This window comes from Cygnus olor, chromosome 6, assembly GCF_009769625.2.
Source record: "Cygnus olor isolate bCygOlo1 chromosome 6, bCygOlo1.pri.v2, whole genome shotgun sequence".
NCBI lineage: Eukaryota > Metazoa > Chordata > Aves > Anseriformes > Anatidae > Cygnus > Cygnus olor.
The window spans coordinates 9,128,850-9,144,364 of record NC_049174.1 but is presented as its reverse complement, the minus strand read 5'-3'; the positions used below and the strand labels follow the sequence as shown (position 1 = coordinate 9,144,364).

Sequence of the window (15,515 nt, the reverse complement as noted above, 5' to 3'; positions counted from 1 at the left end):
ACTCCGTAAGAGTGTAACTTGAACACACAAACCAGCAGTTTCAGGCTCCCTGATTGCCAAAAAAAACAATTATCCAAGTGTTTAAGCCTGATGTATCAGTATTACAAACACTGGCACAACCAGATGAGCTCCCAGGTAAAATAAACAGGCAACAAGAAGCCCAAAGCTGCTTAAGAAGAGACAGAGGTAGTAAAAAGGTCAAATTATAGCCTACTGATGTCCTCAAGCGTTTCATTTCCAAGACTAATTGGATCATCCTGCAGAAGGAACTGTCTGGAGAGCTGTCCAGACACACCTCAACAGGAGAAGCAGCAGCAGGAAACCAAACAAAGACAAAGGGGTTCCTGAAGTCTTGTAGTGATCGATCACTACATTTGGCAAGACATTTCTTATGCTAATAAGTTTCATTAAGAGTATCTCATTGTTCGTACCGTTTTTGTGGGTATATAGAAGTACTCATACCACCTCTAGTTCTTCTCTTCCATAGCCTTGTGTCCCACAGCAAACTCTTGGGCACTTTCTTTTTTTCACTGTAATTTCTTGCCAAGAAGCAAGTGTGACATCACAGACTCAGCTATGATACGATATACAATTTTACAATGAAGAATTAATAATGCAGGACAAAGCCATTGACCTCTTAAGCAATCTGAATAACATACGTCTTTCTATTGTTGGTGCAACTGTCAATTACAGAATGTGAGCTGTGCAAAAATCCCCCCAAAAAACAATGAGCACTGCAGTCTGATTACTGACAAATTCAAATATGGCTAAACAAGGAAAAAGCAAAAAGCAAGCAAAAATATGCACAGCCTGTAATCAGTATGAGGTAATGGGGCTCCCCTCGGTGTTTGAATAGCTTGTGGGTAGTTCTCCCAACCAGAATAAAGCCTCATCTAGTCAGTGTGCAAGAGTCTATTTGCAGCCCACATGCTCTTACCCACACAGCTACAGAATACCTAGCAAAATCGAGAACGGGCTTTAAAACATACATTCAGCAAGCAAAGATAGTCTGCAGATCTGTAGGCAGTCAGGTTTTGCTATCATTACTTCTCTCCTCCCCCCAGCACAATACAGTTTCCCTGACATTCCCCTCCTCTCTCCAGTTCCCCCATCCTCCTAGATGCAGGTGGGAGAAGGGTGAAGCTCTGCTCTGAGCTCCACGTGCTCTCACAGGCTTTCCTGGTGGCTCACTCCCAGACCATCCTCTCTTTGTTGCTGCTGATGATTTTCATGGAGGTTATGGGAACTGGATTTAGAGATGCTGCTGCTCTGTTGGGTTTGATGGAAACTGGAGTGCATGTTTGAAGGGTATGGGGATTGATGGGGAAGGGGACGGATGGATGGCACCACTGCAAAGCCCTATTCCTCTACAAAAAGACTGCCAAGCAAAGTAGTAAACATTGGAAAAATAAACTACTGTGAGGGTGGTGGAGCACAGGAGCAGGTTGAAGTCTCCATCCTTGGAGATGCCCAACACCCCACAGGACGCCGTCCCGGGCAGCCTTCTCCAGCTGACTCCACCATGAGCTCAGGGGCTGGATTAGATGGATCTGCAGAGGTCCCTGCCACCCTGAACAGTGCTGTGATTCTGTGAAATGCCTTCTGAAAATGCCTCAAGGATGATGTGCTGGACAACCCGTCGCTGGAGAACAAACCGCCCTCCCAACATGATTCAGAATTACAGTTTATTCGGTTACGCTGGGCAGAAGCAACAAAGAACAAATACATACTTATACCGAGGCCTCCAACTTCAAGTCAAATTAAAAACACAAGCTCTTCATGCAACCTGCCAGCTGCCTAGCAAAATTTTCCAGCGTCTCCTCACTCATTTTAATCAGTAATCCATCATTTTATATTTCTTCAGATTATTTTGCTGCTGTTGCAGGAATATTAGACTGACCGTCTCCAAAACAGTATCCAAGTTTTATCGGAGAAACCAAGGGAGACGAAAGAGAAATCCTTCAAAAGCAATAGTAGTACCAAGGCTGGAATATATACCCAGACTGGAGTGAGGCTCCAAACAAAGGAAATTCTGTTAAAAGTCTAATTTTTAGTCTTGAGGAATGATGCAGGGAAGTGTCAGGCTTGTCAACTCAAATCCTTTACTCTCAGCTCCAGAGAAATGCTTTTGTTCTACACCTAATTGCTATTATTTCATATTCCAATGTGTTCCAGACCAGATTGTTTAGTATAAGGATGAATTCCCCTCCTACCCCTACCCAGCTGTATTTTTACAGTCTGGGAAGCTTGAATCAAAAAATTAAACCTGAAGTGCTGTGCAATTCTGCATCTCTCCCCACTTAAAATAACTTATATTAATCATGTTGAATTGATTGCCACTGACTTTAACCACACTAGAGAGAGAATTTCCTTGAAGCCAAGGAATTACAGCCAGGACTGCCTGCAGAATGCAGTGCTTACACCAGCTAGAGAGACGTGAGAGTTACTTACTGTTAGGGACTCAGTCTTAAGACCAATTTCCTTGCCAAACATTCTCTGTTTACCACAACAAGCACTAGATTGTGGGGGTGATGTTGCTAAGAAGTTAGAAAGTAAAGCATTAGGACAAGAGCCTTAGCTGTGACTGCAGTCAGTGCAGCACTGGACTGATTTAAGTAACAGTCTGAAAACCAGAAAAGGGAATTATTTTGTAGAAAGACTAAAAAAAAGTAGAAAGTCAAACTTAGTTTATAAAATAGGTTTCTTCTCCCCTTTTCCTTTTATCTTTTTTGTATAACACAAACCTTTGGCACCTACACGAAAGATGAGCACCACATCAGAGAAAAGCGGTCTGTGCTCCTTCAGACCTGAACTTGCCAGAGCAGAGACAAAGCAGGCTGAAAAGGTTGCCTGTGGAGGAACATTACAGCAAGACTGAGACACATTCAAGTCAAAATTAAGGAAAGGACAAGAAAGAGAATGCAAGTTAAATGCCAGGGCATTAATTCAGGACTAAGACGGTCCAAATGAATGCCCAGCCCCTGACTGCCTTGTTGTCTTCACTGGGTGAATCATTTCCCTCTCTGCACCATGTTCCCTCCTGCAAAGCAGCAAAAATGCAACGTGCTCTCCATCAGCATGCTTTGTTTCCACTGATGTAATGTCCTTAATAAGAGCTAGGAATTAGATCTCGAATTTAACTGTGACTTAGACTGCCCGAGCCCTTGTCACCTCTGCCACGCAGGTAGCTGTGTCCTCTTACCATGATAATGAGTCCTCAGCTGCTTCAGGGCTCTGGCAATTTGTACAGCTCCAAGTCCTGTCTCCCAGGAACTGCTCAAAATTGCATGCTGGATGGTCAAACTAAAAATACAGACATCAGATCCTGTTCTACTCGCACAAAAGCAGGCGTCAAACGCATCTACAAATTCTGCTGCACACCAACATTCACCAAATCTATAATATTTTTCTTTAAAACCATTTCTTCGGGTTATTATTAAAAGGCACCAAAACTGAAATCACTTACAATTACTACTAATCATTATAACAAAAATGAACTCGAAGCGAAAAGCTTGGCCTGACTGCAGCCAGTGGGAAAACAAAACCAAAAACCAAAACTGCAAGCAGTGAAAAGTTAAATTTAATTCCCAAAGAAGCAAAAGAAGTCTTAAACCAAAGGATCATCCTTGTTGCTGTCTGCTACGTCTTTCAGAACTATCTAATTATTTAAGCATTGCTGCACAGCAGACAGACATCTGTGCGTTTTCAGACAACGTGAAATAAACAGAATATTCAAAATACGTCCAAGCCTAGTTTACTGACTCTTCCTCTTATTAAATGTAATTCCCATTTATTTTTCAAGAGGGATTTCAGCTCCTGGGTTCATATGCCAATGATATTAAAGTATCAGAAGCAGCTGTTGTTTTCTACAACAAGCAGCGTACGCACTCTGGAAGCTATAAAGGGCTTGTTTTGAGCTGAGTGATATGCTAATACCCCAGCAGCGTTCGATCATACCAGAGGTACGAGGATTGAGGCTATGGACAATTCATGCACTCCGAGGGCTGCAGACTCAGAAGCAGTAACTGATTCACAGGTTCTGCTGAATAATCACATAAATTACACAAAAAGCAATTTGCAGATTACATGGTGAATGCCTTCACTATTGAAATACAGCTTTCTAAGCACCAGAAGAATTCGATATCCTGGCTCTACACATTTTGTTACCGAGTATTTACACTGCTGACAAGGTAGTCGGCACACCATGACAAGCTGAAGTTTGCAGACACTTTCTGCACAAGTCTGCCAATGCTGCAATCCACAGAAAAGCCCCACTCTCTGACAAAACTTCACACAAAACTGGCAGCTGTAATCCATCCGTTTCCTCTGCTGACACCAATGCGAGGCTAAACAAGGCGGTATCTGAAGTCAACAGCAGCATGGTGCTGACAAGAGGTTTCAGGAGAATGCATTTATTGCTCATCTGCCACTTATGCCACGTTCCATGGGTCAGTAAATGAAATTTCACACTATTTTGACAAATTTTCAGTGTGTTTGTCTGAACCACATGCAAGCTTGGTTTTGTAGCTAAGAACACAGCAAGCGAGCTGCTGTCAGGCATCATCCCTTCGTGCTGTGCCCAAGCGAGCCATCAGCTTCCACATCCACAGGAGCTGGCAGAGGCTCAAGCTCTGGATGTGCCAAAGGGCGAGTGAGGAATCACAGCCTGTAATCAAGACACATCCAGCACCACAAGGTGCTCTCAACACGGTGCTTGACTCGAGGATGCTGCTTGACTTCATTTTTTGACGTGTGCCTACCAAAATGCTCCTACGCTGCTTCTGCGTGACAGGTGCGCCTGCATCTGTGGCTCCTCTAGTCATTTTGGAATGGGAGAGGCTGCTCTGCCTCAGTGAATTACAAATTAAATGGGACGAAGGCAGATACTCGAGCAAGCAGCACAGAGCTGTCAGTCATGAGTCTGAGGTTACTGACAAGCAGGCAGCAGGAAACAGGCTGGTAACGTGACGAGCCAGATCTCCTAACTCATGCACAATTAGCAAAATATCAGGCTATTTCCATCACCTTGGAGCTAGACATCAGATTGCCTTCTTCCAGTAACAGCAAAGTTTCATTTTGTTTTTTATCTCCATTCATTTATGCAAGATTACACCAGGGTACGTTAACCCAACACGTCACTAACAGCTTGCTATTCCCCTCCACACTGCCATCAGCCTTTGTTCTTGCATGCAGCAGACAGGGATGAGTGGCAGGCAATCTGCATTCTGACTTCATTACACCTCTGGGCCTTGCAAGAATCGTTGATATTTTTTCATGTGTCATGCAGAAACGGAGGAAGGACAGTTAGCTCATGGTGTTTTGTGGAACAGCTGCTACGTGATCGAGGCAAAATTAGAAGACTCATCCTGCAGAATTCGGAGTGCTTTCAATTCTGTTTTAATTGAAAAGGAAAATGATGGCATCCAGCACTTGCCACAATGAGATGTATGGTATAACTTGTGTTTTGCAAACTAGCAGTAACGTCAAACACTAACCTGATCCTTCTGCACTGCTAGCAAATTGATAACGATGCTTTCCCGATACTCTGAAGGTGTGAAACCACATTCTGATCATCTACGTTCTGCATTCAGTTGGCTTGACAGATGAAAGTAGGGGCTTATTATTAAAACTTTTCAGCTTTGTGTTTCTGGCCATAATGTTATTAGCCAGAAATTGGAAAACAAGCTTTAAAAACGATACAAGAATGTGACCACGCTTTAACCCCCTAAAAAGAAGGTAGCTAAAACTTCAAAGCATCTAACAGCTGGGTATTTACACTGTGGGACTACAGAATGGAGCCTGGCATTTGACTATCTGGAAAGTACTCCAATGTGTTCTGACCCCGTAGAGGTAACCGTGTAAAGCCGACCTCCTGAATCTCCACTTTGGCCCCACAAGCAGGAAAAAGCCTGCTAGGAAGTAACACAAGCACCTCACTAGCAGCAGCCAAGCCATGAACTAAACCATTTCTGCTCCAAACAAAAGCATTTCCACCCAACAGAGCTGTCAAGCTTATCCCAAAGAGGTGTAAACAATAATTTAGCGAGAAGGCTCTTCCACAAAGCCTGGCAGCAGGGACTGAAAGGCCTCCCACATCATACCGAAAGAGAAGCCAGGATGTTTAATGGGACCTGCTGTCTCTCTGTGGCAGTTCTTCCCATGGCTGCTGCAGGGGAAGAGCGCTGCCAGCTCTGGGAATGCTCTGACCGCGAGGAAGGAGCAGGTCCCTGCTCCTTGTGACTTGAAGCCCTGGGGAAGCAGTGCAAAGAAAAAGCAGCAAAAAGCAAAGAAAAAGGGCTCCAGCATGCCTTCGGAAACGGCCGAAGCACAGGTTTTCCCTCTAGACCATGTCACTAAAGTGACAGCCCAAATCACTTTTGCACGCTCCATACCATCTCCCCACCTTTTCTACCTGCAGTGAGACTGGCACGGTGCAGTTTGGCGACTCCTCATCTCGTACAAGCATCCAGCACAACGTCCCCCTGCCTGCTTGCTCCTGCAGCACCAGCTCAAACACCTTCCCAACATAAAAATGCATTTAAAAGACAACCCAAAATGAACTTCAAGTAAATGTTTTCAAATAATTCCTCTGTTCTAAGGCTTATTTTCCAGCTGTCTTGAGCCATCACTAAGCTTCGAGCATCTGAGCTTAGAAATGAAAATAGTAATTAAAATTTGACTGCTATTAACTGAAAAATTAAGATTCACGATCAGAGTTCTTCAAATATTAGCAGCACTTTTTGCATACAAAATGTTACAGGGATGTGGTTGGAACACTGGAGAAGCTTAACCACATGTATGGCTGTGATGGGAAACTGCTGGCAAAAGGGCAGCAACTTTGGCACAGGGAATTGGGCACAGATAACGCTAATTTAATTCACCAGTGCATTATTTTTTAAATACACAATGGGAGAAAGTATTAGAAAAAAACAGCCTTCTAGTAAAAACCTTTCGGAGTGCATTGCTCAGACCCAAACCAACGCAGAAACAAATGTTCAGATAAAAGCAGGATATAAACTTGGGTAACGCATAGCTGGTATTTGACTTCTGGCATACCCATAAGCTCTTGACTACTTTGCAAAATAAAAACGTTTCAACTGCTTTGAATTTCTTCAAGGAACAGCAGCCACCAAAGGAACGCAGCTATTTCACATTTATCATAATCTGGAAAATAAAATGCTTGTTTAGAGCAATTTCTAACACTTTCCACCACATATTTATGAATAGCTGTCTTTCTGAAATGCATGGCGACAAGATGCAGCACCCACGGACCATGAAATTTTATGTAGAGTATTTTATGTCATATAAACGTTTTATATTGAAATGTCTTTTATAAAACCTTGGTCAATCCTGGTGAGTGCTATCCAAGCAAACTGCTTTGCACTCATATTTGCCATCAGTCACTGTAGGCGGACGTTATTTCTAATTCTCAGCCTGATTTCAAGAGACTTACACTGCTAACTGGTAAATCTAGAGTAGAAAACTCAGTGAGGAACACCCCCAGGAAGGTTTTTGCTGCCAGCGAGAAACCCAATTAACTCAAAGGTGGAAGAGATGTTCCTCCAGGTCATTCAGTCTGTGCTCACGAAGAGGTGAACCAACCCAGATGCCTCGAGCTAACACAGCAACTTACGTGTTCCCTAAAGCCAAATTTAAAATCATCAACAAGATGAAGAAGGAAAAACAAAGCAAGCCCCCAGCTCTTCAGCTGTGGGTGGGGTGCTGGAAAGTTTCTTTCAACATGGAAACTCTAGTCTCCGAAAAAAACCACAACGACCTACCATCATCCTAACAGGAGAAATTGAGCACAAAGAGCATGTAAAGACAGATGCCTTGCTCACAAAATGCCTCTGACATAAAAATATTAACCAAAAAAAGAACGACGATGACAGAGAAGCAGAGAAGGTAAATGAATGAGTTAAATGAATTAACTTGGACCAGAAGATCTGAAGAAATACAATGGTTTTTTTTTGTTTTTTTTTTTTAACCAAGCTTTAATTTTAGTTTGTGTTGCCCTTCGTCTGCTTAGAGGCTCCAAAACACCTACTGCAAGCCAGCATCATGCTGTTCATTCAGATGCATCAAATAACGTTTGAAAGGGGCTAATCTTCTGATATATGAAATTACATTACTAGAAGAAAACTTGGAAGTGATCGCAAGAGATCAAGAACAATGCAAATTTGAAAACTCTATTCCGTTTCCAATGCAGTTCTCCAGCTACACAGAAAAATGGATTTTCAAGGTAGACTTAAATCCAAATGTAATTACGCCCTTATTACATATATGCACAGAAATAAAAAGCCGAGGGGATATGGGTACAGCTAGCCATGCCATTATTTAGGAAGAGTCTTTAGCAGGATCGAATTGGAAATGATATTTGTGGGGAAATTCAGTTTCCTATATTCCCAAATGGATGCCTGAAAATATTCTCCAACCTATCTTTGTTTTCTTACCTTTTCACTATTATTTACAGGCAGACCACTTGCTGACAACTCTCTCTTTCAAGGACCTACCTGGTTTCAGAAGATACGCTCATGTCCTCTCCAGAACCTGGCCCAGGTTCTGGCACTTTTTCGTGGTTTCTGCCCAGTAGCCAGGGGAAGGCTTTGAGAAATTAAGATTGTTCTATAAAAATATTGAACTGTTTGCTATTTAAGGACTAAAAAAAAATGTACAGAATTATGAATAGTTAAGAGGAAATTTCAGCAAAATTTGTAACCTACAACTGTCCCTAATTATCAATGGAATTTCTAATGGAATTAAGTTGGCATGCTCAGTTGTGTGGACAAGATGACATTCCTCAAGTAATTCAAGGAAAACCTTCATCCCCAAAGACTCATTAAAACAACATCCAAAGGCTGCAAGCAATTCAGAGACTTTTTTTTCAGCCTAGTTTCCTAAAGAACTGACGCTATGAAGGGCCATTAAAATCCTAAGAGGAAACTTAAGAGGCAGCTTCAGGCTCTTTAACAGCACCAATGTTATAAATCTATCTCCACAGAAACAGTCCTGAAATAAAACTTACTCATTTTGTCACTGAGAGGACTTGAACAACAACAACAACAACAAAAATTGCAAATGCAAAGCAGCAATGGACCTTCTTCTGTAAAAAAAAAAAAAAGAAAAAAAACGATTTGATAGCTGTCAGCACCGCAAGCAAGTAACAGAAGGGAAAGGCTGCCCCGACACTCCTCAGCCCCAACAGCTTCTGGCCTCACATAGCCTTGCAGCAAGCACTGACCATGTTTTATTTATCTGAGGGCACAGTTCTTGAAAATATGCCATTATCCCAGGTGAAAGAAGGCTGTCCCTGGTGTCTTTCGGAGGATTTTTGCCAGCGTGCTGGCACTACTGTGGTAAGAATCAGAATAACATGATTAAGACAGGAATACAAACTGCGACTGTAAGGATGATCTATTAAAGAATAAAAGGCAGCCACAGAACACCAAGAATAATCCAGAGTCACGTGTGACTGCATTATGTCATATACAAATTCCAGCTCCCCTGAATTTTCCCATTAACGTCCTTACAGATGCCCAACCCCCTCCCATGGAGCAACAACCCGCTGTCTCTGAACAAAACCACCCTGGCACGTAAAGCTACCTAAACCCAGATGGACTAGACACTGCCAGCGACAACCACAACTGCCAAAATCATGCAGCTATAATGAAAACCCATGATTTCTAAAACCTGGACTAGAACCAAATTCCTCCACACAAATCAATGCAAAATAATTCATCGTTATAGTATCAAAACGACAGCACAAACTTTGCAATCTAGCCATGTGAAGGCAAGGACACAATTAAAACTCCCTTCACTGACAGTAGCAGAAAATGGCTAGAAAAAAGAAAAGGCAAAAAGGCAAAAATTAAGGCCACATTTATGTAGGGGTGTTGTGCTTCATGTTCTTTACAACCTGGCAGACAGCTGGTAAATAACACAATGCAGGTAGGGATGAGGATGCTTGGCACCTGGAGCACCCGCTGGAAGCGGCACACTGACCCCTTCACATCCAGGATGTTTCCAGCCAGGATTTTATCGAGTCTGACAGCAGCCTTCCTCCAGCAACAAGAGTCATCCCTCCGCCTGAGGCAAGCAAGGAGAGGGCCATGAAGGCGAAGCATTAATCATCTTCTCCAGGTAGCTGATGGTCCTGTCAGGAGGCAGTGAGCAGAGAGGTGGCACTCCTACCTGGCAGTGTCCTGTGATGAGGGGCATGCTGTCATTGCTTTCCAAGGGAGAATCAAATAAAATCATTTACATTAAATAAAAAAATATGTTTAAGACTGATCCTTGGCAAATGCACGCTTATTCTGATTAGGCATTCCAGAACTGTTGGGGGAAGTTTTATGGAAGAAGATGTGTAAGATTTTCACAAGGGGGAAAAAAAATCTCCTGGATTTTAAAAGGATTTTACCCTTTAACAATGACACAGCAGGAAACAGCTCCATGCACCAAATACTGACAGGTGAATTTCACCGAGAAGATGGAAAGATCGTGTAGGAGAATAACAGGGTCACAGTGTTACACAGCTTCTCTTATTAAAGCTACTCAGACTGACGCAGGGATAAACAAGTGAACGAGTGTTTGCTAATTTGCAAGGTGACAAAAATTGCTTTAGCCTTCGAAATGATACCGAATACAACAGGAAAATACAACTACAATAGGACACGACATTAGCATTCATGTTATGGAAGGCAGAGATAAGGAAGATATGGAGAATTGGGAAAAATATTTTTACTTTAAGCCATGTGAACAGCGTAATGAATTTTCTTGTTGGGTAGCACATATGGCTTTGAAATGGCTTTGGCAAATGCAGACTGCTAGGAAATATAAGGGCAGTGGTAGACAGGAAGCCTTTAAGGAACCCAGAGAACTGCAGTGTCCTGAGATAGCATCTCCAAACAACCATGACAGATGAACGCGTGGAAAGTATTTTCTAGATTGCAGCTAACAAATAGCACACACGGTGCCCACAGCACCTCCGGTTAGGGAATACACAAGTCCTGAACTCCTAGGCTGATCCTGCTTTGCATTACCAAGGCATAGCCCTATTATTGCAGTACTCAGCTTACTTGTTTGCCACGGAAGGCAAATCAATAGTGCTCTGTTTGTTCACTGTCCAAACCAGCAGATCCTATGCTTAGTGCTCAGGAATCCCTGGAATCGATTTTAGCAACAGTCAATGGCTCTGGCATCCACCTAACGAGGGACCGACTTCTCTGCTAGATACAAAGCAGCTAGTTAAGAAGTTATTTTAACTAGTAAGTTGTTATTTAAAATCCACAAGAAAACTCAAAGCACTAAACTGATGAGATTTTATCAATTTGAGAAGATTAAATCATGGTAAACGCGTTGCTTAGTTTATGTAATGACTCCAATCATCTTTTTATTCTGATTTATTGAGCCCTAAAACAAGAGGATGGCTGCTTATCTTCCAGCGATCGTGACTTAACTGCAGTGTAATGTGTAAACCACAGATGTTCCAAAAAGCAACATGACAGAAATGAACAATGCAAACTTTAACTGTTTCCAGAGTAGGCAGAGGGGAAAAAAAAAAGAGTGAAGGGGACCTACAAATTTTAAGGAATGCTTTATTAAAAGCTGAAAGCCGTAGTCAGCAAATTTGCAAAGAAGATTAGAGTCTTAAAAAATGAGCATGGAAATTCGCAGGTCTACAGGATTACATTCAGCAGATAGGATGCAGTCAACGTGCTGGAGGGCAAATGCAGCCTCCAGAGGGAGGTGGGAGGGCTGGAGGAAGGGCTGACAGCACCCCATGAGGCTCAGCAAGGCCTTGGAACACTCTTGAAAGGTAATTTGTGGATGCAGAGGTAGAGGGCTGAATATCGAGGTGATCTCCATGCAGCAGTTACGAAAATGCATGTTGACTGCTGAAGTTTGTTGTATGGCCTCCCAAAAAGTTACTGAGATTTTGCAGAGTGTGTGGGGGAGAAGCGTAGAATTATTACAACCGTAGAAACAAAGAAGAATGCATGTAAAGGTGACTTGATGATCAGTGGCTGACAGAACCTGCAGGGGAAGAGGCTCAGTAGCTGACAGCTCCTTCCTTGAGCTGAAGGAGGCCCCGAGGGTTAGGAGCTGAAGCTGCACTAACACAGCTGGTCAAATAAGGTTTTTTTCTTTCCCTTTTTTTTTTTTTTTTTTAACAGCCATTAATAGAACAACTTGAGCTCTGAATTTTGTATAATTTCCCGATCTTACAACAAGACTCCTTTCCCAACAACTACGGCTATATGCTCTGGTAGGAGCCAGAGATCTAATGCAAAAAATAAGCAGTTCCTTAAGCAGGGAGAGATCAGAACCATCCCTTGCAGCCCGGTCTGTAATGCAAACATTCACAGTACAACCGCTCTCCAAAAATCAACAGTAAGGGTTTGATATCTCTGATGTGACTACAAACACGACTTCTTCCAGGATCTGCAAGAAAGCCATCCGTTTTGATGGCATAACACCAGCCCAAGGAGCTGAACAAACTCCTGCTCCACGCTGTAAATAACTAGATGCAGGCTTCACATTATCTGCTGACCTCTCAAGCAGCCACACTTAGCCTGAATGCCTGCAAAAGAATCCCAGGATCTGCGATCTGAAATGACATCAGTGAAACAGCCATCTCCTCCAGGAGAACCACAAAGACCACTCGATGTGCATTTGGTTTGGCTTTTACAGTCCCACAGTCAAATGGCCAAAGGGATTTTCTTACAAGATCTCTACACAGCCATGCATATGCAGAACTATTTGCATACAGATATACTTGCATACCTACCTGTATATGGCATATGTGCACATATATATTACATTTATACCAGCTGTATATTTGTATTACGCATGTAGGAGTGTCTTAGGGAAAATTCATTAAGGGAAAATTCATTACAATTCTCTTACGAATCACATTGTGCATTGCAAGTACGTTCTCAAGAGGGACGGCGCACAGCAGTTTCACTTCCCAGAGCAGTGCTCAGACACTACATGACATCTATGCCCTAGAGAGACAAAAACTAACTCAAGCTGCAATTATATCCTTTGTGGCTAATTGTAAAAGCTGCCATTTCTCTCCCTTGCATAAGTTATTCTCTCCAGATAAGCATTATTAGTTTTGTTTCGTGATGCTGTAGAGACTTGCTTTGGATAACCCAGAACAATACCTGTTAAAATATAAGCAGTGTGTGTCACCAAGTGCACTGAAGACTAAATTCTGATAAGCACCAAAAAAAGTTAGCATGGTAGAACACACATTTCACGTATAACTGAATAAGTGCAATGAATCTCCATAGGAGTTTAATAAATAAAAAAAATTAGTCTCTGTAATTTTTTCTTTTTTTTTTTTTTTTTTTTTAACTTAGAAGACTGACAAAAAAACACTCAATTTCCCTTTGACTTCTTCTACAGCTGCTGCCGTCTGAAAAAATTCCATGCTACTAGAGCAGCAATACTTACTTTGAATGCTCACCTCTCCTTTTCTGAGGAAGGTGTGTTTTTAAAAGCAGCTTGCATTCTTCCCCTGTTAGGGCTCCCAGGATTTCCAGTTTCTGAGCGAAGTCAGGGGATGCAGGACAGTGATTTCTTCATCGTTCTTTGGGAAGAGAACGTTACTGCCTGGCTTGTCTGATGCCTCGCAGGGCTGGCAAGCCTCTAAAGCCTCAGAAGATCTGACACAAGCCTGTGATAGGGAGCATCACTCCTTACGAAACCTACCCACACACAGTCAGTCTGCTTCCCTCTGGCAGTTACAGGTGCCAGATTTGACACTCAGCAATAGGTGCGTAGCCTTACCATTCCCAAGGAGCATATACCCTGGCAAGATGTTGGAACAATTCAGTCTGGCACTGCAAACAAAGATAGTGCTTCAGCCTGCCACCTCCACCAGCCTGCTTTTGTTCCTCAAGCTACATCCTGCCTGAGACTTTCCATGCTTTGCAGCTTGGAAGGCTCCCTGGCACTCTGTGCCAAGGTGGTATAACACAACTGTAAATAAAACCACGTCCAGAAGAGGCTTCCACCAATTTTTTCCCACCTTAGGCTAACAGTCTCACCCCAGCCCTGCAAACGCTGATGAATACCAGACTAGCTACAAAGTCTTATTGAAACAAAAAATAGAAGGAAAGATGAACTTGCAATCCAAGTAAGATAAATAAGGTGCATTGCCTCAATTTGCATTTTCAATGAACTCTTCAAATCAATACCTACCTAGAAAATTTGCTCAGTCTTTAAGGTTAACTTTGCCAAAAGTATCTGAAGAGTTTAGTTTAAATGAGTGATCCTGACCACGCCACGTGTAAATTTGATATGCTGAAGGTAAGCACCCATATAATGCACGGTGATACAGCTTCAGAGATGCATGTAAGGGGAAGTTATTGCTTTTGTTCATCTCTACCACCACACCATCTCAGCTGAGAGGTACACATCCACAACACATCCAAATTTCTTATGGGTCAATAAAAGCATGCAACGTTAAGGCTTGTGAAGGAAAAAGTAGCACTTTGGTAGAGACAGAGAAGAATGAGACGTGCTTGCTGGCCTTTAAGTTAAAGGCTGCTCATGTAGCTGTGCCAAAACAACTCACTGTCGCTTGCTCCACAGAGCATATGCAGCTTGAGGGAAAATCTTAGAAACAAGAAGCAAAAGACCATCTATTTTGGGGATGTGATGCTCAAATTGTTGACCATAAGGTAATATGGTACGTAAGACGACCACACTGAGTTTACTTTCTCGGATAAAGCACATTTTTGTTTAAATATCTGCTCTCTGATACACTGAGTCACCCTACTGCCTGAAGTACCAGCTGAAATGCTATAAAAGGACTGACTGGGAATCACAGAGCACAGCATGTGTAGTTGTTTAGGAACAAAATGCTTTAAATAAACCACTGACTCACCTTGTCACGCAAATGATGCTCTGCAGCCTCAATATTCAAGGGATCGTCAAAATTCAAAAGATCCTGGAAAAGAACCAGAGAACATTATAGGGTTTCCCCCCATACCCTCTTCAGTGATTATACAAGAAATCCTAAGCCCTAATGAACAAGGAAATGAAGCAATGCAAACAAGACCAGCAAGCACAGTGCCATTTTCTCCCTGCCTTAGTAGGTATCCCTGCCAAAGGTAAATGCGAATAAATTTGGTGGTTGCAAACTGAATCACAAGTCAATTAAAGGACAACCACAGCAAGGCACTCGACCCCAAGCTGGCTGCACGCCACATACAGAGATGTTACTAAATGAAATTTTTAAGGGACATTCAAAGTTTCAGGAAGCACAACTGCTGTTGATTTCTGTTCAAGGGTAAAGTAAACCCTAATTACGTTCAGACCTGCAAACAGCCTGGTGATAAAGCAGGAAGAGTTTCCTTAATGCCACTTCCAGTAGCAAAGTAATTTCATTCTCTCTAACCTAGAGCTTGATAGACTGGAAATTTTAGGGTAATGGGAAAAACATGGCCCAGAAGGAAAGGGCCTGCAAAGACCAAGGAGTTGACACGTGGGACTTAGAGAGCAGA

The 15,515-nt window shown here is 42.5% G+C and overlaps 1 protein-coding gene across 8 annotated transcripts in view; it reads right to left on the bottom strand.

The window, feature by feature from the left end:
- UBE2F (ubiquitin conjugating enzyme E2 F (putative)) overlaps positions 1-15,515 on the bottom strand; it is a 67,351-nt gene that overhangs the window by 8,979 nt on the left and 42,857 nt on the right. For all 8 annotated transcript variants that reach the window (XM_040561214.1, XM_040561206.1, XM_040561209.1 and 5 more), the window contains one exon: positions 14,897-14,959. In XM_040561214.1, coding sequence (XP_040417148.1) covers positions 14,897-14,959 — 63 coding nt within the window. The remainder of the gene's footprint in view (positions 1-14,896; positions 14,960-15,515) is intronic.